The sequence below is a fragment of the Anas platyrhynchos genome, chromosome 3 (genome assembly GCF_047663525.1).
Source record: "Anas platyrhynchos isolate ZD024472 breed Pekin duck chromosome 3, IASCAAS_PekinDuck_T2T, whole genome shotgun sequence".
Lineage (NCBI taxonomy): Eukaryota > Metazoa > Chordata > Aves > Anseriformes > Anatidae > Anas > Anas platyrhynchos.
Window position 1 is genome coordinate 43150359 of NC_092589.1, and position 24571 is coordinate 43174929.

Below are 24571 nucleotides of genomic sequence, written 5' to 3' on the forward strand. Positions count from 1 at the left end.
GAGATTTGACCATGGTAAGGCTCCTGCTAACCTATGTAATTATGACATAAAACATATTATTATGTGTCTTATAATTAACTTGTACCTCCCTTTAAGTATCTGTTGTGTCTTCTCATGTAATTTAAGTATGAACCCTTTAGGGCAGTGACAGGTCTTCTGTTTTTCTCTTTACAAACTGTTAAGCACTGTGAACAGCAAGTCTTTTGAACTGCTAAGGACCTGTACAGTGCAATTTCCACATGGAAATTATGTGCAATGACCTTTAATTTCCATCAGGGGTTGTCACATATATCCATGTGTTGCACAAAACAAATCAACAGGCATCACAAATTCCGATGCTGCCACATTGTCTTCCACACCCAGCCTAACGTAACCCAACCCACAACAGAGTAGGGGGCACTAAAACGTTACTGCTATCTCCTACTTGTGAACTCTTCCAGAACTTCCTCATTCTGCTGGCTCTCCTAGGTAAACAGTATGAGTCATGGGACCAGAGAGCTGCGATATGTGGCTGGGATATTCAGGAAGATCAGCCCCTCTCGTCTACCACAATGACACTGCAGCTGTTGACTAGAGCTTCTGGGTTCTACAGCCGATAATGATACTACAAATTCAGTTTTTAAAATGCTACTGCAGGGGAAAAATCTAATAGTTACTATTTAAAAAAAATTACTGTAAACAGAACCACCTATCATCCCTCAAACCAAACAACCGCAGCTACTTGAGAGCTCAAATTCAAATTACTAATGTAAGTTTGAAAATGTTACTGGGGTGTGGTGGGTGGTATTACGTTCTTCAATTTTTTCATTCAGTTGAGAATGACTGCAAAACAGGCCTAAACCTAGGAAAAAAATCATTCTTACTTTGTATGGGAGGAGCTTATCATAATTATCATATCATCCGTCTATTCTGTCTTCTGTAAAATTAGTCAATAACAATTTTGTTCTACTTTATTTTTTGCATGTTTTTGAAATAAAAAGGAAATGTTAGAAATTCCTAAAAAAGATATACGTGTATACACACACATTTTATTATTCCATCTGTCAAACAAAAAAGTAACACACGAGCATTTGAATAATCATAGTTGGATAAATCTACCTGTAAGTCTGAGTAACGGCAACATTCTTATTGTTAGCATCAAAATTAAGAGGTAACACAACATTGCCCTGACACATGGAAACAGAATCCTGAAATCCTGTCAGATTTCCATGAACAACATGCCCCCTAGGAAGTTAAAAAAAACAACTTTGCACAGTATCATAAATACTACACTAGTATTAGATTTTAGAGCTCAATTGAATTTCAAAAGATTCAGAAGCATTCATTGTCAAAGCAAATCTGGCTATGTAAAATCAAACTTTTATTTTCAGTACAGCTCCACAAAATTACTTTGTACTACAAGGAAAGACAGACTTATCTGGAGACTGAAGCAAAAAAGGTTATTTTCCCCAAACAAGCGTAAGCTGGTGAAAGACCAGCAGTATTAGTGAATTGGGTGAAACATAGCCTCAAGCACTGCAAAAAGAATTAACTGGAAATCTGAAAGAAGGCATAGAGTCTAGAAGTACCAAAGGAAGTAGTGAATATCATGAGACAATTCTTGCCTGCAGTTAGGTTGACTGGAAAACTATGATAAACAAAGAGGATCATTTATTGGACTGAACCCAAATGGTATGCTCTGAAACTGCAGTAAGCAAATCACAACGTAGATTTCTACAAACAGAAACCATGGCTTGGTATGATGAGAAACGTAAATGTTATGTGTGTGCCTCTAAATAAACATTCAAGTATATTAGAGTATATATATATATATATATATATATATACACATACATACATACACACACAAAAAAAAAAACAACAGAACAAAACAAAGCCAACCCTAAAATAAAAAAAGAGAAATCAAAAATACCCAGCCCATTCTGGGAAGTCAGATCCAAACTTTGCAAGGGTGAACTGCTTTAACTTCTCAACCCATTGCAACATATGTAAACAGTCTGACTCCTGCGCAGCAAGCAGTGCCCTGCATTTCCACAGTAATGTTAAAGAAATCTGCGGTCTGGATTCAAGAACCTCTTAGTGGCTTTTAACAAAAAAAGATTTCCTTTTTTTTTGGTCTTTCAGTACTTACAAGAGAAGGCACTGTGAATATCTGTATCGAGAGGTCAGCAATTGAGAACTCTCTGTCGTGGTCATCTTTCATAAAATCACTCTGCAATCGCTCATAGTTCTATTAAGAAGGAGGCAAAAAGAGGCAAGGAGTGCCAACTATCAGTTTTTAAAAGAAAGACAGGCACTACTCACCAGAGTAGGTACAGTGAAGAGTTGGACAGACAGAGCAGCCACCGATACTGCCCGGTCGTGATCATCCTCCATATAATCTCTCTGCAACTGCCGGTAATTCTAAACAACAAGGGGAAATTCACCTCTAATCCACACTGACCTGATTTTTTTTTATTTAAATGTCTGCTCTGGGAAACTTTAATTCCACGATAAAGGGAAGAATAGCTCTCACAGATTATTATACAGATACCTTGTACAAAGAACATGACAATTTATCTGCTCACGTGTGAGGTCTACTCACTCATTTTCACAATAAAGGCTAATATTTTGTTTGTTATTCAAAAAATTATTTATCTGCAGCAGCGTGAGCAGAATTTTGCAGTGCTGATTTCAGGCATTTTAGCGTTTCTGCAGTAACTAGTACTTAATCTGCATAACAGAATTTCAGCACAATTTCCAAGTAGTGCTTTAACAGCTTACACCTCAAGAATGAGATGCAATTAGCTCTCAAGAAAGAAATAGCCTGCACAGTTGACGGTGAAGACAAAAAACATCTGAACTGCTTTAATTCTTTGGAACGTGGAAAGCTCATTTTCTTCCCAGCAGATGAGATGCCATTATAACTAATATTTTGAAGACAGAAATAAAGTAGTCAGCATTTCATTTCAACTTTCCACATCCAAATAATACTTCTGCATCATTTGAAGTTCTATATGCTAACTAAACTCTTCACTAGACAGTTCAGGTATTTAATAGCTTTTTATAATAAAAATACTTACTCTTGCAAAGCGGATAGCAAAAAGTTTCTTGCATTTCAAATCCATCAGGAGACTACTCATGAATAACTGGTGATATACATTTCTAGCTCCTGTCAAGAAAAATGAACAACACATTACATATCACTACTTTCTATCAATGTATTATGGAAACGTTTAGAAAAGAAAACTTTTACAGGGTGAAGTAAGTCTACATTTCAGAGCAGAAGCTGCTTTGATCAAGTCTGTCAGGTTGTAGCAAAGAATGAAGATGAGCACATAAAACAAAATGCTTCAAGTGGCATTATTTATTATTCCTGTATCAAGTAATATTCAGCTGTTGAATAACCTAAACCTTCAAATATTAGGCAAGTCAGTCAAATAAGAACTAAACTCTACTCGTCAGAACAGAGGATTTGGATGGACCAGGAAAGGGACAAGGGGAAGCAGCTACATGGAAAATCCTGGGAACTGCAATAATTTTTTCTTTGTTGTGAACAACTCTGCAAAACAATCAGCTTATCTAACTCTGAACATGTAGTCTGCTTGAGCAGCATTTCAGAAAATACTGCCAATACAAATACAGATTGACCATACATAGCTTGAAAATAGACATCTGTACCATTTCTTTCTGAAGACCAGTTAAGTCAAAAGCCATTGAAGTATTTGCTTAACACAGTAAAAAAAAAAAAAAAAAAAGGTGCCATTTTGGTAGATATGATATTGGTACTGAGATCCAACAAAGCAGACAAACCCCTAATCAGTCTCTTGTTTATTAGCCTTGACTTCAGACTACTCTGAAAAATAAGACCTAAAAAACCTCTGTCTCCAAACAATCTTTGTTTTCTTGTCTTCTATATAAGTGCACCATGGAGAGACATTATAACAAACTAAGCAATTATATATTATGGTAAAAGTGATCATTAATTAGCAGATATAGTAAGGGAAAAATGTCATGCATAACAATCGTCGGTATTTTCCAAAAGCTGGACAAAACTCACCCTTCCACAGTTTAGAATCGTACAGCATCAGCTTGTCCACAAGGGAAGAATTTTCACCATCTGGCCCCTCCTGTAGACCAACCTGACACAATATTCGACGAAGGCCATCTTAATGAAGAGAACAGGTGGAAGTTAGTAATAGCTTAAAAACTAATTTTGTGTATTATTTTGATACCTGGAAGTTCTTAAGACACAGTAGAAGCCGCATATCCATCTTTTCCTAGACAACTGAGTAACGCTGCATGCTTTGCTGGCAGACACACAAACATTTTATACTTTGCAAGTCTTATGCTAGCTTTAGAGAACATGAATGAACCTTACAAAAACTGCCAAAACAATGATTTGTTTCGAAGTTATGCAAAATGTCCTTCCTTAGGACTGCTGCTGGCTTACTAACCTAAGTAGTTACACATCAGGCTAATTTTCTGGGTCATATTTTTCCTGTTTACAGTTCTATCAAAAGGAAAATATAATTCATATATGACTGCAATTTTTTTAAATATACTTACTAGCTGTTATTATTGTAAAACTTCTCTACATTTTCTTTTTCTTAATGGTAAGGAGTAATAATTGCTATGAAAAGAACATACAAGTTCTACACTCGCAGTCAAGCCTGCATCTGCAAAACAACACAATGCTCATATGAACAGTGCTCAACCTGGCTTTGGACTGCAGGTAATATATATTTACTAACAAAATTACGACTTACAAGCATTAGACACTATCTCTGCAACCTGCTTAGCCACTTCAGGTTCCCAGCTAGCGTGAGCTGGCAGTGGCTTGGTGCCATGAGTCCCGTATCACTGCAAAGTGCAGTTCCGTGAAGTCTGTCAGCCCCCATAACACGGTCGTGTCCCCTGCCCCCACAGAGCTCAGCTCTACCTCCAATCTCCATCTGGCCAGGGAGATTTTAGATGAAACCACCAAAGCATTGCAATTCTATCATCCCACATTGCAGATTGAATGGTAACAGGCTACTTAAAAAACGGAGCAGAATGTGTATGTTTGGGTGCGTTTGTTAAGAAGCTATGGGAAACCAAATACTTGAACGAGCTGCTACCATAACTTTTCAAAAGTTTGACATGTGTGTTTTAAAACTAAATTAATACAAATAAACTACTCATCTATCAAAAATAAAATGATATAGAGCACCCATGCCTGAAATCTTGGCAACTTTTTCAAGTATCAATCTAATAATGCGTATAATCTCTGAACAAATCCTGCACCTATACAGAAGAATGTATACATGGCATTACAGTGGCAGAGAGAGCTCTGCTAGTAATTCTTGTTAAAATTTACAGGTGCATAGCACACATTAACTGCATTGAGTGCACTTAATTGCGTCCAAGTATCTGCTTCTCTACCTATTGGCAGTTTGATGTATTTTCCTTTTACTTCAGCTCATGCACAACATCTTCACAACTTTGACTCAAGACAAAGGAGGAACCACACCAGAACAAACACTGAGCCTTCCCATAAAAGTGATACCGTGCATCTTGATTCCTTTGAAGAAGCCTCTTTCTAAATATCTGATTAATACTTCATTGGTTTCTATACTTATCCCAGAGCAGTCCCCACATCCTTGCATTCTCTCTGTTGTTCTGCTTGCACAGCAACAAACCATAAGTAATCACTTTCATCATCATTCATCAAGTGACTTGTGATTAATTTTGTTTTGTCTAAGCAGACAGGTTATTTTCAGCTTACTGCATTCATTTAAAAAGAACTAGGGACTGAAAAATAGCTTGTCGGCATACAACGTTTGACAGTGATTCTCAGCTCAAAGTTCAACATCAACTAAACAGAAAACAGTATCTGAGAAGACTAACCAAAACTGGTAGCGCTTTTACACAGAAGTCAGAACTGCACTTCAGTATCAGAAAACAGCATCAATTCCACCAAGATATTGTTTTGCCTTATATATTGCATATGTGAAAGAAGCAAACAACATTGTGAAGCAAACTGAATTCCTGAAGCAAATAATCTCTAGCTTCTCAAAAAAGTTCAAGTTTGCCCACCTGAATATCCAATAACACTGCCAAGCCAAGTTAGTAGCTTCAGACCAAAGCTCTGATGAGCAACAATGGATGAATGCATAACTTGTACTTTCAATGGCTTCGTCTGACGACTGGTATTTCTCTTTAAAATGGGAAAAAAAAAAAAAGAAGGTAATGCTTATTTAATGAGGGCTCGCATACATCACCATACAGAAATACAACATGCCTATGATTAATTTCAGTAATTTATAATTTTAATACATATTTCAATGACTGCTATCTGCATGGAGAAGAAGCTAAATCAAAAATCTGAAGTTTGCTTATCCTATTAATATTTTAATGACATTATTACGCAATAGCAGTGTATTTAGGCCAATCCATTTTCCACTCTTCTGCTCTTATCAACAGAAACACTGATCTGCTGCATTTTACTGATAAGCAGTCCCACACATAGCCTAAGACAGCCACGCACATTCGTTCTCCACAACCTAACATGCAAGTCACACAGCAGCACACCAAGAAGAGAATTTTACCATTCACAGACAATTTCCGAAAATGAAAAACAAAATCAGAATTAGAACAAGAATGAAACAATGTCCCTTCATCTCTGTGCTAGTAATGCCTGATTGATAAGGTTACACATAGAAGTCATTTGTTCTTTGGCTGCATAGGTGGCAAGCTAGGTATACGGCACAACTTCATCTCCAAAGATACAATCCTGTTTTCAAACTACTTTAAATAGTACAGTACAGTAACTGTAGTTACAGCATTTCTTTCCTAGTGGTAGCAGCATCGTACACAAATTCTTTCATGTAACTAAGTACTGCACTGCAGCAGTTAAATGAAAATTAAAGAAAAATAATCCCATGTTCTTACATGGAAGAACCTTATAATATAGAGTACAACTATACACACATGCATTCATATATACAAGAAACGCATTTGTAGCTTAGCACTTGGATTTAATCACTCAGTTGCAATTTCAGTGGTTGGGGCTATCACAAAAAGGCAAACAATTTGATATTATAGGAAAAAAATAGTTTAGCTTCACTGATCTGAACTGACATGCAATTAAAAGATTACATTTGAACTTCCTGATCTCTTTTCTGAAGACAGATGCAGTCTAGGAAAAAATTCTTAGGAAATGAGTTAGGGTGCAAGTTAAATTATAGGTATAAAAACAAAGAAAAACAGAGCATAAACCTGTGTTTTTGATACATCTCCTTTGTATATCCTAGTATCTCCAACATTTTCTGTTACTGTAAAGAGCCGTGACAGTAACAGTATCACAAAACTATGTAGCAATACCTCCTTTTGGAAACATGCGGCAAGTAAGTAGGTCATGTTACTTACCACTATTACTGATTTTGCTTGATCACAGTACTGGAAGTCTCCGTATCGCACAGATCTACGTCCCTTGAATTTAGTAAAAAAAAGGTAATGTTAATACTAGGTTCTGACCAAGAAAGTCAAATGCTGTGGTTTACATTGGTATAAAAGATACAGTAAAGGTTTCAGATGCAAGTTGATTGCACTTGCTTTCATGCAAATTTCATTTTTTAAAAGAAGTACTGCATGTAGCTAGATATTTGGGTTTCCAATATGTAACTTGTAGTTTTAAAAAGAAAATAAAACGATGCCATTGTCCTGGTTTCAGTTAGAACAGAGTTAATTTTCTTCCTAGTAGCTGGTAGAATGCTATGTTTTGGCTTAGGACGAGAAGAGTGCCAATTATACCCCGATGTTTTAATTGTTGCAGAGCAGTGCTTATACCAAGCCAAGGACATCTCAGCTTCTTGCTCTGTCCTGCCAACGGGCAGGCTGGGGGTGCAGTAAGAGCTGGGAGGGGACAGACCCAGGACAGGTGACCCAAACTAGCCAAAGGGGTATTCCATACCATCTGACGTCATGCTAAACAATATATAGGGGTGGCTAGACGGGGGAGGGGGCCGGACTGCTCGGGGTTAGGCTGGGCATCAGTCAGCGGGTGGTGAGCAATTGCATTGTGCATCACTTGTTTGTACACATTATTAGTAGTAGTACTATTAGCATCACTGTATTATTATTATTATTTTCCTGTCTTATTAAACTGTCTTTATCTCAACTCACAGGCTTCACTTTCCATTTCTCTCCCCCTTCCCAGAGAGGGAGGGAGGAGGGTGAGTGAACGGCTGTGTGGTGTTTAGCTGCCGGCCGGGTTAAACCACGACAGCCATATATGCAGTTACCTGCTAAACAAAATCTTGTGTGTACAGTAATTCGTGATTTTAAGACACAGCCACTACATTTCAATGCCTTTAAAGTAGATATTAAAGCTAACTGACCTTTTTAACAAATGCTACTAAGGCACGTAGTTTATTTCAAAACGGTAAGGTTTCTACATTCTATGCTGTCATTACGTAAATTAAAATAGAGATAGTTGGTTTAATTTTTGCTGTATTACAGACAGGACAGCTTACTCAAACTGTAGTCCTTGTCTGATGCCAAAACAGTTTCAGGCATTGACTTTTTTTGTATACATACACACACACGTGCAGACACATGAATTCCTGAAGCAAATAATCCCTAGCTTCTCAAAAAAGTTCAAGTTTGTCCACCTGAATATCCAATAACACTGCCAAACCAATACATACAAAAATTTGTATGTATGTAGAAGTAGGACAGATGAGCAGCAGGGAAAAATCTCCAAAGTCCATCCAACAATAAAGTGCATGTGTTTAAGTCAAAGGAATCTTTATATAGGCATTGATATTACAGAAATAGGGTACTGGTAATACAAAAAATAAATGTAGTTCAGCGTTACATAATATAAAGCAGTTGAATTTCCTTTTCCACTGCCTTTTTTTCAGTCTAACCACTTCAACACCCGAAAGTGATGTTCTCATTGCCATTTTGAAAGAGATGCTCCTTGTTGTGTTGTCCATCCCCTGCGTCGGCCCCAACCCCCCAAAAATGCATGAGGAAACAAAACATAAAAGGACACTTTTTCAAAGCAACAGTCTTAGAAGACAAACAAAAAGATGCAGCTGTCCCTAGAAAGTTAGCCAGAGGAAACGAAGCCTTTTTGTAAAAAAATTCACACAAGCCAGACGACGCACAAAACTGGCAGTGTTTCTGAGACCTATGTACTAGGTCTCAGAAATGTATGTAATGATTCTGAACTCATTGTTCTCTCTAAATGCTGTATAGAACACTCTACCTTTTCCTGCCGTTTTTCATCTAACCATTACAAAAAAGAAACATTTAAAAACCACAAATAATTCCATAAGCACAGGAACAAAAGCAGCCAATTATGGATTTTATCCCTCACAGTGGACAGCTGTTACTCTCTTCCCTTGCTTGGAGCAAGTACAATGGATCTTACAATGAAAATTCCCTGGTGTATAGGAAGCCATGAGCTAAAGCTGCTGCCTGCCTTTTGCAGAGGGGCTAAGAAACATTCTGGTATCTACACTCATAAGAGTTACTAGAATACAGTGATGCTGAAATATATATTCAATCTTAAATGCAGTTGGGTTGGTCAATAAGTTAGAGACCTAACACATGTGGCTCGATCACATTAACCATACTCTTTGGGAAAACAAATTAAGTAAGTGTGGACATATAAAATAAACACTAGGGTAAGCATAAAACTTCTAGAAAGGAATTTACTTACATCTCTATCTACTGTCGTTGCAAAACCAATAGCTTCCTTCTGTGTGCAGTTGACAGCTTTCTGAAGAGTATAAATAACTTGTTCATAGGTGTGGACTTCATCATTAAAGAGCATGCAGTAGTAGGTATCATTCTTCTCACTTCAAAAGCAAGCATCGGATTTATGTAATTCAAAGTAATATAGTTTAAAAGATCAACTTGTAATTTAACGTTTTCCACTAAGCAGACAACCCAAGCCTGGGCTTCCTTTGCTACAGAGTTATATTCCAAAAGGACTGACCCTCTCTAACTTTTATAGGAACATGCAACTTTCCTGCAGAATTAAATCCAAAATGAGCAAAACCTTAAGACAGAACTTAGGTCTGAGTAATATTTTTGAGAATTCGTTGATTCTGAATCAGCAGTTTCCTAAGGAAAACATATTTCCTTCCAGTGCAGCTGTGCTCAGTACATTCTCCCATAACTTCCTAGAGGTTTCACTGGTCTGGCATTATTTTAACACACCTGTTTCCCCAGTAGTACTACAAATTTCTATTATTCAACAAAAGCTTGGCAGTCTCTGAAAGAGAACTCCACAATCCTCAAAGCCACAACTTTTTAAGATTACATAGATTCAGTACAATCTTTTGAACCCCATCATTTTGTTAAATAGCAGTCTTCTTCATACAGCACAAAGTTACTAATAAGCCAACACACAAAAAAACTACATATCTATGACTATACTTTGTTATACTATACTACAATATTATGCAATGTTTCAAAATTTGGAATAAATGGCTCACAAAAAGCACAAAATGCTTTTGCCATTAGAACTCAACTTCATTGTCACCACTTGTTTTAGGGTATTGTATTGTAGTAATATTTCCTTTACAATATTAGGAAAACGAAGTTATCACAGACACATTGCTTCATCAACTCCATGGAAAGAAATGGGATGTACCCAGAAATAAAAAATAGAGGAAAAATAAATCCATTAAAACTTAGCCTATAGCCTACAAAATAGTCCTGATAGAATTTTAGGAAAGACAGAAAATAGGCTTAAAGAATTCACATTTTTTCACTTGAAATATCTGCAGGCCTTTAAAAGGCCTATATACTTACATCATTTCTAGGCCAGGCAATTCATTTTCTTTTTCCCATGTTAATATATCTACTGCATATTTAAATGTGATAGCAAAAATATTATAAGCTCTTGCTACCATATCTTCCGGTAAGTGCACAAGAGGATCCTGAAAAATAAGTATAAATAGCAATTGAGAAATTAAATGGCATTCAGAATAGGGAATTTTGTCAAATTCAAACTTCTTTGTGTCAAAGATGATGTAAGCATCTTTAATGGTGCCTTTCTTTAAATAACTTTGCATTTGAAAGGAACAAAGTCAATAATCAGCCTGTTTTCTTTTCGTGTTCTTCACTGAAAATCACCGAAGTGGGAATCTAGCATTCAATGCCCAAATGCTAACTTGCCTATGATCACCCACTTAAGTTTTCACACTTCTGTGTTTTCACTTTCTTTCTCACTTCTGCATACCTTCTAATATAACCAACCCACTTTCAACCTCAGCCGTATCAGAACCTCCTTTTTTCCATAACATCTTCAAAAAATATAATTTGAAATCACTATATTTTGTTCCACTTATCAGTATTAGTAAACTGCAGAACACAAAAAAATATACATTCGTTGCCTTCTTTTATATGTACCAGGCTTTTAGAGGCAGAAGTCTTATCTGTCCAAGACCGTACAACCACCAGCACACTGAGGTCATGAGTTATGATGGAAGTCTCTCACACTATGGTATCTGCCCACACGTCCATCTTGTTCAGGGACACCCATTCCCTTCTGCATGGGAACACACCTCCACTTGTGCCTGTTCTGCACTCTCCAGGGTGCCCTCATTTGACATCTGCAGCAGCCACTATAAACTCAGCCTCCCTTCTCTGCCAGAAAGGAAGGGTTGCTGCTGCTAAGGGAACTGAAAAGGGGAGAAGTCCTCCTCAGCCTGCAAACTCAAAGGAACTTCTTTCTGGAGCAGAAAAAGAGATCCACTGCCATGTTACACACCTGTAATTAGTCGCCTTTCCCACAACAGCAGAAGCTGATATGTCAGCCCCCTGTCAGCTAGCAGATAACATTGCCATTTCCTTCCAATCCATTTCATGGGATTTGTGTACAAATAGAAAACATTAAAAGCCTCTTCAGCAAAGGGTTTCTTCTTCTCCTACTGCTTTACAAATAAAAGCGTATCAAGACACAACCATCAATTCTCAAAGTTTTGATGCTCAAATCAATTCCTGCCTTTTCTACAAACCTGGGAAGGGAAAACTGCATGGCCTGCAAGCCACCTGTTGGACCACATGGACTGATACTGGGTCACTGACTCAATTCAGAATACTATAGAAATCTGTGTAATAGTTAACAGAGAAAGATATGGAGCAGTAGCACAACTTCCGTTGTAGGATTACAGTGTACCACCAAGTTCTATTTCAGTACAGCTTACACTAGATCAAAATGGCCACAATAAACTTTTCAGAAGAAGTCTGCATTATTTACAGCAGGCCCTCAGCAGTCAGCAATTCACCTGTACTGTGAATTGTTGTAAACTCCAGTCATCCTGTACATTGTATTCATACTGTAAAAAAAAAAGTTTACTTACATTGTATGCTGTTTATTCAACCACCCACCCCAACATACTCTAGGGATATTTGGAAGTTTTACAGGAATGTTAATAACCACCATTCCTCTTTTTTGATTAATTTAAAACTTATTTAGGATGTGCAGAGTTATCAGTCACCAACAGCAAAGGCAAACCTTAAACAGCTGCACTGCCTCTATTCCCAACACCTTCAGCAAAGACATCTCTGGGCAAGGAGAAAGCAGGCTACCAGTGCGCTCAAACAATCCTTGATCTGCCTCAAACACAATGCTCCACAGGAGGATCTCGATCCCCATCACTTACGGGAAAGAAGCACAAAACCTGCCCAGTACCTAAAGTTTTTCCATCAATCAAATTACTGCCATCTTTCATTGCCACCATAAGTATCATTGCACACTGCAGTAGCAGCCCACCCAAGATCGCAGAACACGTTTTCTGAGGCTGCCCAGTAATGTAACCTGGCAGGTAGGCCAAGCGGTGAGTCCATGCAGAAATTGCTAAGGGTTGAGACAGTGAGGACAGATTTTACAAGGACTACTGTTACTGCAAATACGGTTAGAGTAGCTTCACTTAAAGCATCAGATCAGAAAAATTCGTGTGAAATTTTTTCTCATATATTCTCTTCAAAAAATGTCACAAATTCTATTGCATAAGAACAGCTTTAAGTGGTCAGACCAGAAGTCCAACTGGACGCTATCACTCCTGAAGCATAATAACAGATACTAAGGAAAGAATATAAGAGCAGAACGCACCTCTGGTCTTTGCTACCTTAAGACAACAAGACTTCCCAAGTCAAAGATGGTAACTGCACTTTTACATACCCATCAGTTATTTTTTCCTCCACAAATAGGTTAAATTGCCTTCTGTACATACATAGACTTTTAGCAAGCACAGTGCTTTCTATGTGGCATTAATTTCAACAGCTTGAATTCATACTCTAAGTAGTGAAACTTTTTTTTTTTTGCTAGCTTCATTTAATATATCTAAGTCATTATGCTATAAGAAATTGTGAAGAGATGTTCTCTTATTTACCTTCTCCATAGGAAACAAGCTTTTGTAGACGTTTATCTTAACTGTAAGGCATTTTTGTAATAGCAAGGTATTTTAACTCAAAATATTTGTGTGCTTTATTTTGTGAGAATCAGAACATAGGTTACACAGATAGCTTAATTTGGCTTATTCACACGATTACATACAATTTTTTTTTCATCTGGAAGGCAGCCTCTCAGAATAAGACAGAAAAACAAAGAAACAGAACCAAAGCTGCAGAGGCAACCAACAACATACAAAATAAAGCCTTCAAGTAGAAAATGTCATTCTAAGTAACTCTAAGTTTGGTAAGACTGTCTAATTCATAGTACGGTTGAATATTTCTATTAAATTTACTCTAGTCTCCTGTGAACGCTCATGTTTTGGCATAGAAGACTAAATATCAGCTCATTGGAATGGTTTCTTATACACACATGTGAACAGTTAATAGTGTTTTGAAACAGGATGTCTTAACTGTTACTACCTCTTCTTCTGCAGTCTCTGAAGTGTTAAGTTCATGCTTTTGACAGTAAGGACCTTCCTTCCAAGCCTCTGTATCACCACAGTCACAGAAACCTCCTCCACTCGATGTTGTCATCTGAAATGATTTTTAAAACAAAGTCATGTGAACACACATATAAGCCATGCATGCACATTAACACAAGTAGTCACAGCTAAACTACAAAAGCATGACCACAACACCTGATAGCTTTTTCCAGTACCCTGTTTAAAAAAGTAAAATCGTGTCTGTTTCTATGATGGCTGAAAGCTTATATACTTCAACCTGCCTATGCCACAAGGAAAAAAAAAAAGGTCCAAACACTCCTATTCTACCCACGTCCAAGGCTGTGTATTAATGTACACAGCTTACAACAGAACAACATGGTAGTAATGTGCAGCTTTCCTGAATTACCTACTTGTAATGCCACCTTTGCTACTTCAGATTCTCACATTTTTCATCTGAGCAAAGCTTTATCATTTCATATAACATTATTAAAAGGAACAGATGCACTGTTTGCAATAACAGGAGTTCCTGGAAAAAACTTACAAACTGTTTGCATCATAAATCTTCATAAGCATAGTAAGCAGTAGCTGAATACTGCAATGATGTACCGTTCACATTATTTTAATAAACTTTTACTTAAAGCAAAGATAAGCTCAAATTAATAAACGTAACAGTTTTTGAACCACAACTATTAAATAATTCATAGAATAATTCTTTCTTCACCTATTTGTGTCAGGAAGGTATATTCTATACATACAAATACACCCTACAGTATCAATAGAGTTGGATGGACATTTGAAATATTTGCTTACACTTTCGGATGTCATCTAGACTTGCTAATTCCCTAAGCAAGCTTGCAGGCTAAAAACCTCCTAGAAGCATGCTGACAACAGCAATTGGGTTGGGTTTCTTGAAGCAGGTTTTTTTTTTTTTTTTTTTTTTTTTCCCTTCTAAATTCTAGCACTCAATGTAAATCAAATCAACGCATAGTTACACTAACAGCAGTGCAGTGAAGCATTGTCAAAAACCGATTTACAGAAAGGCTGCAATTCACGTCCTGGTTTAAAAACACACCAAGGACTTCTAGTTAAAAAAAAATAAAAAAAAAATAAATCTACACTATTAGTAGCAGTAGACATAGGCATCTACAGTTTCAATTTGTTACTTTCACGTTATATTTAAAAACAACTAAAATTGCTGATATTGTAAAGAATTTAATATCAAACATTTAAAGGAAATAATTTTAAAACAATAGTAGTTTAATGGTAAAGGTTTTTCAACACCGTCTAAAAATCATCGTATTCAAAACAAGCAAAAAGCAAGTTTAATGCTGTAAAGCACACTCAAGGGCGTATATTAAAAATAAACACATCCGTAAGTTTAGTTGTTGTGCATAAAATGTCCTTGCTCAGCATTTAAAAATACTAAACTTCAGAAGGTACACTCAAATTCAAACACTCGAGTTCATACAAGATTATTGCACAGACCAACTCCAAATGTCATATGCACCCAATGTTTTGAAACTAGGGATATATTCTGTAAATACACATTTATAGTTTGAACTATAAAGAAGGAGTTTCATAAACATACAAAGACATTAATGACTACACCACATACTCCAGCAGTATTACTAACCCTGTATCGGTGCTCTCTGTGAATACTTCCAAGAAAGCACTCCATGCACAACACACAAGTTGGGTCAACTGCACAGTCTCTGACAACAGGAGAGAGGGAAAAAAAGCATTAAACAAATTTTTAGACTTTTATTACACATTCTACAACAGGTAATGGTCAAATATCACCAATATCAGCCTTCTGACTACTGTATACGTTATTCTGAAAGATGAAAGGGATAGGGTCTCCAAGGAGGGGGAAAAAATTAAAATGGAAATGGAGAAAAAAAAATACCTGCTCTCAAAACGGAAGAGTCTATAGAAAGTTTGTTCGGGTAACATTTATACTTGGTTAACTTAGCCACTGTCTTCCAAGAGGTGAGACAAGCATATATGCAAGTAAACAGGTGGATTACAGCTTGCAGTGCAGACAGGTACACAGTATAAACCTAAGCAAGTTCTCTTGAGTACAGAGTACTAGCACTAACAACCTTCAGCCATCAAAGACTTTTTTTTTTTACTGAACACCGAATAGAAAGACAGTACACAACAGATTACATCAAACGTCTGCTTCCAAGTTTAGACCTACAAGCTCACTGAACAGGTCCAAGAATGCAATTTCCTCAACCAGAAGACTGGAGAGCGTAATTAAGTCCTGTCTACAAGCATGGCTGCATTAGACAGAAGTAATATTTCTATGAAAAAAAGGATTAAAAGAATGAAGGAAACAGTTATGCATTATTTTTAATTACCTCCCTGAAAAAAGCAACACTGAAAATACATGAACTTATATACGGCAACTGCTTTCAAGCCACCTCAGAATTAAGGGACACAGGTCATGCAATGTAAAAGTGACCACCAGGAAAATCAGTGTCTCATGATGGTTATTTTAAAAACAACAATTCAGAGAAATAACTTATTTTGTTCAAAAGATGACACTATAGATCCTATGGAATGTTATTATCAAGAATTTTCTTAATTTCATTTCACTAAATAAATCTGACCAGTTAATCACTGGAAGATAATCAGGCAGCCACAACTTAATATGCATGAAGTACCAAGTCATTTTCATGTTTCTTTCCTCCAGAGGAACCACTGAAAGTAAAAATGTCAAAGCAGAAATATAGGAAGCTCTTCTGTTTTACAATAATTTATGCTTGTGAAACACTGCATTTTTAAAAAATACTAAAGGAAACCACTTATTGCAACAATTTGGAGGAGATTAGTTCTACAAAATTGGGTATCAATTCTTCAGAGCGCTAAACTTATGACAAACTCAGTACCATTGGCAAAGTAATTTCTCAAACAAGTGAGGGGGCTTGATAAACTAAAGCAGAAGCAGAACTGTAAATTTCACAAGTGGAAAGGAAAGCTGCTGCTTTTAACAAATTTTGTTAACTCATAAAACATGTATTCTCTATCTTCAATAGAAGTTTCATTTAAACTCTCATTGTTGCTCATTACCAGCTATAAACCAAAGCAATTTCTTAAAACACAACAGGAAACAGTAACAGGGATCTAAGGAACCCACAAATTTCACCTCCTCCACCTCAAGATGAGAGGCCTGAAAACCCTTCTTAAATGCCTCAACTCCATGATATGCACCTGCCCAATTATTTCTGATTAATGCCATGAAATCACTCAGTTCACCTGAATTACTTTTTTTGTCTTGCATTACTTCTGTAGAGAAATCAGTCCACAATATACTAATTAGCATTTTAACATTTACAATCCCATCGTGTGTTAATTTTTCCCTGGTCCAACCCATCACAAAACACAACCACAAATTTACTTTAAAAAGATATTTGAGGTATTACCTTTTCATTAGGACAGTACATTTCTATCTAAACTTGTTCTGTAACTTCACAAATGAGACATGCTTCAAAATTGCATTTTGAACTACCTGCAAGAATATGTCGGCTCTCCCACTTTAAAAACACGGCCGCAGAGATGGGAAGGCTTGTTCGCTTGCTCAAGCTTTGGAAAACCAAATGCAGGATCTTCGCCACAAAGATACCATTCCATTGGTCCCAGCAAAACGTGTTGTGCCAGCATGTCTTCTCTTTGCGGAGCAGGGTTGGGACCCCTACAGTAAATTTTTGGTACATAATAGGCCAGATGCCGGTATACTTCTTTCTGAAGCTCACTTCCTTGCAGCCATTTCTTTTAAAATAAAAGGAAACAGTAAAAAAGTAACGTCAATAAAAATACCAACCATAGTTCTATCCATCAGGAAGCCTTTTTTATTTCTAACTTGAAAACCTAAAATGGCATTACAAAACCAGAAAGCCTTGCTTCCTTGTAAGTGTTAAACCTAGCAGATTACATAAGACAGACATTAGGAAAGGAATCATCTGTTCACCAGCCTGCACATTTTATCCTTTTGACACAAAGTAGTTTGTTGTTGTTGTTTTCCAAAACACAAGATCTAAGAGTTCAAACTCTTAAAGGTTTTCCAGCAGGATGCGTGACCAGTGAAACGTCCCAGCGCTCACCGTGACTTTTAAGGGTATGCTGGCTGCATTTACGCGGCGCGCAGACTGATGCTGCCAGCTGGGGACACAGAGGCGCAGCGGAAGCCTGGAGTTGGCACGGAGCAGGCAAAGACAAAAAGCACAAGGAGACTGGCAAACACAACATTAGGTAACCATCCACCTCATTTAATTTCAACAAATTAACTAAGAAAATAAGGGGGTCTATTTTTGTTTCTCCTACCACCAAAATAATAACTCATCTGAATTACTATTTCAAGTATGTTTCATGCATGAATTCTCTTGGTCAATCAGTTAAAATCTGTTCTGACATAGATTTTAAAAGCCAAACTGCTGTACCTGCTATAACCTGCCAACAAACAGCTTTCTATTTTTTCCCCCCTGTACTTCACAGCTCTTTCTAGGTGTGTCATAGTGTGTCCCCCATATACACACACACCAGAGGAGTATAAAATAATCCTCAAAGCCAACACTCGTTTTACTCCAGCCTCGTGGATTACATTTTTATAAAGGTCTAAACTGCAAATTAAGGCTGCAAGGCTTTTATAATAAATAAATGGGAGCAAGCATTTACTGCGAGTGTGCACTTTATATCCTGTATGATATAAACAGCCGTAGCATGCCACTTCTCATCGTCATGCCATTTCTCACTCTAAGTATGACAACCAGATACCCCCAGGCAACTCCAGATAAAGAATCCAGAATCAACCTGAAACTGCACATGAAAAGCAAGAATTAATTATACCAAAATAAACAGGTTTGATAATCAAATGCTTTAGCTTGGTTTACTCTGAACTGCATACGATGAACTCTTAAGAAGTTATGCTTGAGATAACACAGTTGTGGTAAGTTCTTCACAAAACAAAGAGTCAGCAAAGCATTTACGCCATTCAGGGGTAGCAGTTTGTGGTATGTTTTGTTTGTTTGCTTGTTTGGGTTTGTCATTTTGTTTTTAATGCACTGCAATGTTTTCGTTTACTATTTTTTTCTAATTCAGGACTTCATATTAAAAAATTTATTTGGCAATACAGCTCTTAGTATAAAATTATGCTTTCCTCACTTCTCCTTCCCTCAGTTTGCCTACTTAAAATCAAAACCAACCGACTAAATCTTTCTGTGTTGATCTTGCTTTGACGGTCAATGCCAGGATTTTTTCCAACGAAGTCCATGGGAAAAGATCCCCCAAACCCCCATCCACCTAAAAGTTTAGAGATAATCTCACCATTGCCACCAGGATGCAGACAATATTGCACCAAAAAAAAGAAAAAAGTCTTTGTTAAGAATTTAATTATTTGATTTTGTCCCCCCTGCTCATGAATCTTTTCATCCTCTTTGATCATATCTACTACTGCCAGGAAATGACCCAATCACAGTGGAACTGACATTGCCTCTCCCATGATTCCTATTAAATAGGAACATTTTGAGATGATTTTCCAGAGGATACGTTAGTAATTACACCTGCACTTTTCTCAGCAAAGTGCCTTTAATTTCCACCTTTTAAATCAGTAGCACATCACTAATTTCTGCCTAGAAAACAGACAGTGCCTATTAGCTGCACTACAAGCTCAGGCAAATACCTGGCCAGAGAAAATTCTTGTTCCTCAAGTAAATGGCTTTCCCATCCCCAAAATTCTGGGAGTAATTGCCTGAAAGTTAGGCGTGGCAACTCCGAGTGTCATCACACCTAACTCTCTTTGTGGATCCAGTTCTACACACAACTGCGCTCACAGTTCTGAATCCTGGCTAGGAGAGTATCGGAAGGCAGGAGGCATGGGCTGCTAGGACAAGGGAACAAATGTCACACCAAGAACCACCAGGAAGGCAACTCAACACGCTGTTGTGCACATGGAATTGCTATTAAACAATATCTATGTATGCACATATAGGTCATGCTGCTTTTCTAAATGACTGCCTTGGAGGTACTGAAGTGCAGTAAAACTACTCAAAACTTTGGCATGTATTCTTCAAGGAAAACAACTTATATTGAGGCAAACTTTCTTTGTCTTCGATCCTGAAGTCACATGTAAGAAAAGCCAATGTTCTGTTCTCCCAAGAAAGCTTTTTCTGAGAAAGGGAAATGTATTTCTCATTTCCTCCCCCCTTAGACTTATTACTCCCTGGCAGTAACTTCTGACAGCCTTGAAATAACCCAAAAAGCATTTTTCAAATAACATTTATGTAAGCAAATATCTAATGGTCCATCAAGTGTTCCTACTAAACCCCTATCTCTGTAAGAGATACTAGAAGAACAATACATGTAATACAAACAAGTCATGAAACAATTCAATTTACTCTTTTCAAAAGCTAAAAGGTGTAATTTAAATTATTTATGTTTTTGCTAGCTACAAAATAGCTAAATAGCTAAGTAACAGCTAAAAATGCACCTGCACTCCAGGTTCATGTGCTGCTACAGATACCGGTAATTTATCACTTTTGATTGTTATTCTGTGGAAATTTATAGTTAAGTTGCTGCAACGAGAAATTGAAATGCAAAGTGCTGTAACTTGCTGTGGACTGGTGTTTGTTTTCTTGGGATTGTGTTAGCAGCAAAACAATGCCAGCAGCAAAGGAGGGCAAAGGAAGTGAAGGGGAGAAAAACAGTGCTAGAAGCCAAGTACCCTGGTCACTTATACAACCAGGCAGCACTGGTTGTGCTTAGCTGCTGACACAGAGCAGAACTGGCAGCTGTAGGTCTACAAACCGTAGTTGTGCTGGAGAATAAAACCGAGAAAGCACAGACTGAGGTTACGATGGCGCCTGTACCTACGCAGCAATCCTGCCAGTGTGCTCCGCTTGGTGGACCTCGGCTTTATCAGCAGCGTGACCCAGAAAAGCAGCCACCGCTCAGGGCGATAAGGCCGCCCGGGCTGCGTTTGTGCTAAGTGCGCACATTTGCCCATTTCATCATCCCCCTGCCTGCGCTTCAGGTACACCGCAGCCGGGGGGTGCGCGGGGCTCCGATGCACGAAGGGCTCTGTACAGAGACGGGAACCGGGGCAGCAGCGGAGGGCTCGGGCCCCGGGGTCCGTCCCCATCCCCCCTCAGGGCCCCCCCAGCGCCCCCACCTCCCCCCGGGCAGACCCCCACGGCCGGCTCGTCCCGCTCCCGGCCGCTGCCCGCGCTCACCGCGGCGATCTCCTCGGCGGAGCACTCCAGCAGGCCCCTGTCGAAGGCCGGCACCTCGGCCTCCAGCTCCGCCGCCATCTTCTGCCCCCGCCACCTCCGCCGCCGCCGTCACGGAAGCGACCCCCGGAACCGGGCCCTGCCGGCCGCTCGGCCCCGGGAGCCCGCTTCCGGTACGCTGCGTCACGGCGCCGCGCCGCGGGGCATGCTGGGGGTTGTAGGCTCGGCCCCCCCCCGGCGCCGCGCTGGTTGCCTGGGGGACGGCGCGCGGTGCTAGGGGCGGGGGGGGGGGAGTGGGGAGAGGGGCCGGCGCCTCAAGGGGGCCGCTGTGGGCAGGCGTGTAGGGATGTACAGACACACTGACACCAGTAAACACAAGTATCTGCACACGTATGTGAGCACACGTGTCCCCACATATACACACACACGTACACATACATGTACAGACACTGCCATGGGTGCACCCACCCCCCCCACACACACACCCCTACACCCCCCCCACACACACACCCCTACACACACCTACACACCCCTACACACCCCTACACACACACACACACACACACACACCCTACACACACACACACATCTACACACACACACACACACACACCCTCTGGTTAAGGCTTGGGGACACACTTTGATCACCCTGACGGCTGACCATGAAAGCAAAGAAAAGGTTCCACCCACAAAAGAAACAAAAATCTGTAAATGAATGAGGCCAACGTGGTGACTATGGCTTTAAGACAAATGTTACCAAGTGCAAAAATTGCAGAAGCTCTAAATCCTCTTCTTCAGCCCTCACGGGTGCCACACACTGCCCAAGCGGCAGTGCTGCTCATTAAGGAAGAGTTCCACATCTGCAACTTAAAAACCAGTCACCACTACCAAAAACAACAAGCAAACATCCCCCTCAAGCCTATTTAGTTTCAGATAATGTGTCCCTGCTTTACACAAGCCTTTCCTGAAAAATGTTGTATCGCTGTTGTACTCGCAGGCTCATCTGCATGTTGGCACCTCAGCGTTGGGCACAAAGTGGGTCTTGCTTCCATCCAGCACTCTCCATAAACCGAAGCGGAGACGAGGAACCTACACCAGCAAGTAGTGCTGGGGAAGTCTCTGCTCCCAACAGTTTACACTCCCAAATTTACACAATGTGGAAGAGGTGAATAAACAGGTAGGAAGTGGAAGACAAACAGAGTTATAATTGCCTAAAGTGCTAGCCAGAGACGGCCGTACATGTTGCCATTGCCAAACTGTACTCATTTACAACAAAATTATGCATTAAAAGTCAGTTCCAGTTAGCAGCTTATATTCCTTAACATTTTTTTAACATTCTCATAGTGCACACGCATAGCTGCTTTTCCCCTTTTATGTCTTACTTCTTCTACTTTCTCCTCACGCTCCTCTCAACTAATAATTTAAATACGAAGTTACCCAAGGGAGAGACATTATCTTCTGTCTGTCTGAACAGTGATAAATGCATCTATGGCCATATATTAATAAAAGAAAGAGGGTGGGCTGCGTGCCATTGTCCAGCTACTCCCAAACAGATTTAACGCTCCTTGCGTCAGGGGGCAGCAGTGCACACTAGCGCATTACTCATACTATATAAGCACTTGTTCCTGAAACCTCAAGGGTTTATAAATCATCACATTTACTTACATATTTTGTTTGTGAGTTCTGGTGAATTTTGAGATGAAGGAAACATACACGTCTGGAAAGGCTGATGGCAAAAAAGAAAAAAAAAAAAAAAGAAAAAAAAAAAGATGCTTTTAGCCAGTGCTATGAGAAAATCATAGAAGGATTTAGAATACTAATTGTATTTAGAATATTAATTTAACCTCCCAGTATTCTACGAATAAGCTTAATTTCCTTTTGTCTGATTGTACCCTTACTACACATAGAGTTCATCTTTTTACTGCATTTATTTTAAAATCATTTGCCACTTTTTGAATGATTTTTCTTAGAATATGTAAAATAATTATCTATTCCTCAGAAGATCAGCAAAGCCCACACTGCTTCTTATTCATGCACTGTTGATGCCTAAGGAATACAGAAGATGACACATCTCTGGAAGAAGGCAGAAGGTGAAAGAAAGCTGTGATTTAATGGTTTCTCCTGCAAGGTGTATAGAAAATGTGGAAAAATCCTGGGGTTTAGTAACATGAAAGGAATTTTATTTTTCCAAGAAAGGTGCAGGACCCAAAAAGACAGCAGGCTGTAAAGCCGTTAATTCAATATGAGTCTAACTAGTTCCTGGCTATAATTTTTTATAACTTTGGGTAGATTTCATAACTTCTAGTCTCTGCCGTTAACTCCATAATAAATGATGTTATTCAAATTCAAGAACAATAATTAAGGTTGAGGACACACACCACCTCTATCTGCTGCCAAAAAGTCTAACTTATTCCAGGATTATTATCAAATAGAAATTGGAGAAAATAAATCTATAGAATGCGATGTTTTAACAAGGATAATATTAAATCTTCATGGCGTTTCTCTGCTCTAGCTGCTGTGTTTCTGGGTTTCACCTTGCTGCCAGCATAAAACACAGTGCACACAGTGCTGTAGATGATGTTTATGAAAGATGCAGATATTGGCTCTCTTTCACATTCTGGCCTGCCTGTTTAAGCACCCGCTTGCCTCTGCCATAAGAAAAACAACAACAACTGAAAGAAAAATGCAAAACAGAACCTAAATGTCACTCTGACTGGAGGTCAATTCATTTGATTAGATTCCATTATTTTTGATAAATGCTGCATCCTTTAAAAACAATGTAAATATAAGCATAATTGAGCAAATATTAATTATGGCAGTGGAGACTGGCAGTTCCTATCTAAAAACTATTTTAGAAGCTACTAATGAAACAGGATCTTCCATACTAGAAGACTGCCTCTCGACACAAGCGCGACAGATGTCATCTGCAGCGGCCAAGCTGAAGTCTTCAACTATGTTGAAGCTTCAACTATGTTGAAGGAGAAAGGGACTCCAGCAGTGCATGCTCCAGAAAGGTGCTCTGGTTACAGAAATGGTCTTCTTGGCTGAATACTGCTTGTGTGGGATCATCTTCAGGGCCAGTTGCAGAGTTCTCCACAGTATTTGAGAGTAGGAGAGGATGAAATCATAAGATAAAGGGACACTGGAGGGAATTTTAAGTGTCTGGATTTCTGGCGTGCTCACTGTACCTTAAATGCAGTCAGTTTAGCATTGCTGTATTAATTTGAATGCAAATAGAAAACTACTGCATATCTAGACTGCAGGGACAGTTTTCTTACAGACTCAGATAGGAAAAAAAAAAAAGCTACTTTTTTTTTCCCACATCTGTGGGGTCTTCTGGCAATCATTAGGAAAGGTAAGTCTTAAGAGGATTCAGAATTGCATTCACCGGGAAAAGGTTCATCTCCTGGTAGAATTAAAAAACAAACAAACAGAAAACATCATTTGAAAAGCATTTCCTTCCAT

General features: G+C 38.7%; 1 protein-coding gene across 2 annotated transcripts in view; it reads right to left on the reverse strand.

Moving 5' to 3' along the window:
* The window catches only part of UBR2 (ubiquitin protein ligase E3 component n-recognin 2), a 51077-nt gene extending 29785 nt beyond the window's left edge, over positions 1–21292 (reverse strand). Inside the window, exons 1-11 of one of the 2 annotated variants that reach the window (XM_027454142.3) lie at positions 21110–21292; positions 17395–17654; positions 15514–15592; positions 13858–13971; positions 10792–10919; positions 9692–9830; positions 7390–7452; positions 6058–6178; positions 4040–4147; positions 3063–3151; positions 2132–2230 (exon numbers count right to left, since the gene is read on the reverse strand). In XM_027454142.3, the coding sequence (XP_027309943.2) occupies positions 2132–2230; positions 3063–3151; positions 4040–4147; positions 6058–6178; positions 7390–7452; positions 9692–9830; positions 10792–10919; positions 13858–13971; positions 15514–15592; positions 17395–17654; positions 21110–21187 (1278 nt within the window). In that variant the 5' untranslated portion in view covers positions 21188–21292. Of the gene's footprint in view, positions 1–2131; positions 2231–2304; positions 2404–3062; positions 3152–4039; positions 4148–6057; positions 6179–7389; positions 7453–9691; positions 9831–10791; positions 10920–13857; positions 13972–15513; positions 15593–17394; positions 17655–21109 lie in introns of both variants that reach the window. The other variant, XM_027454143.3, reaches the window with a different exon arrangement.
* Between the last annotated feature and the right edge of the window lie 3279 nt (positions 21293–24571).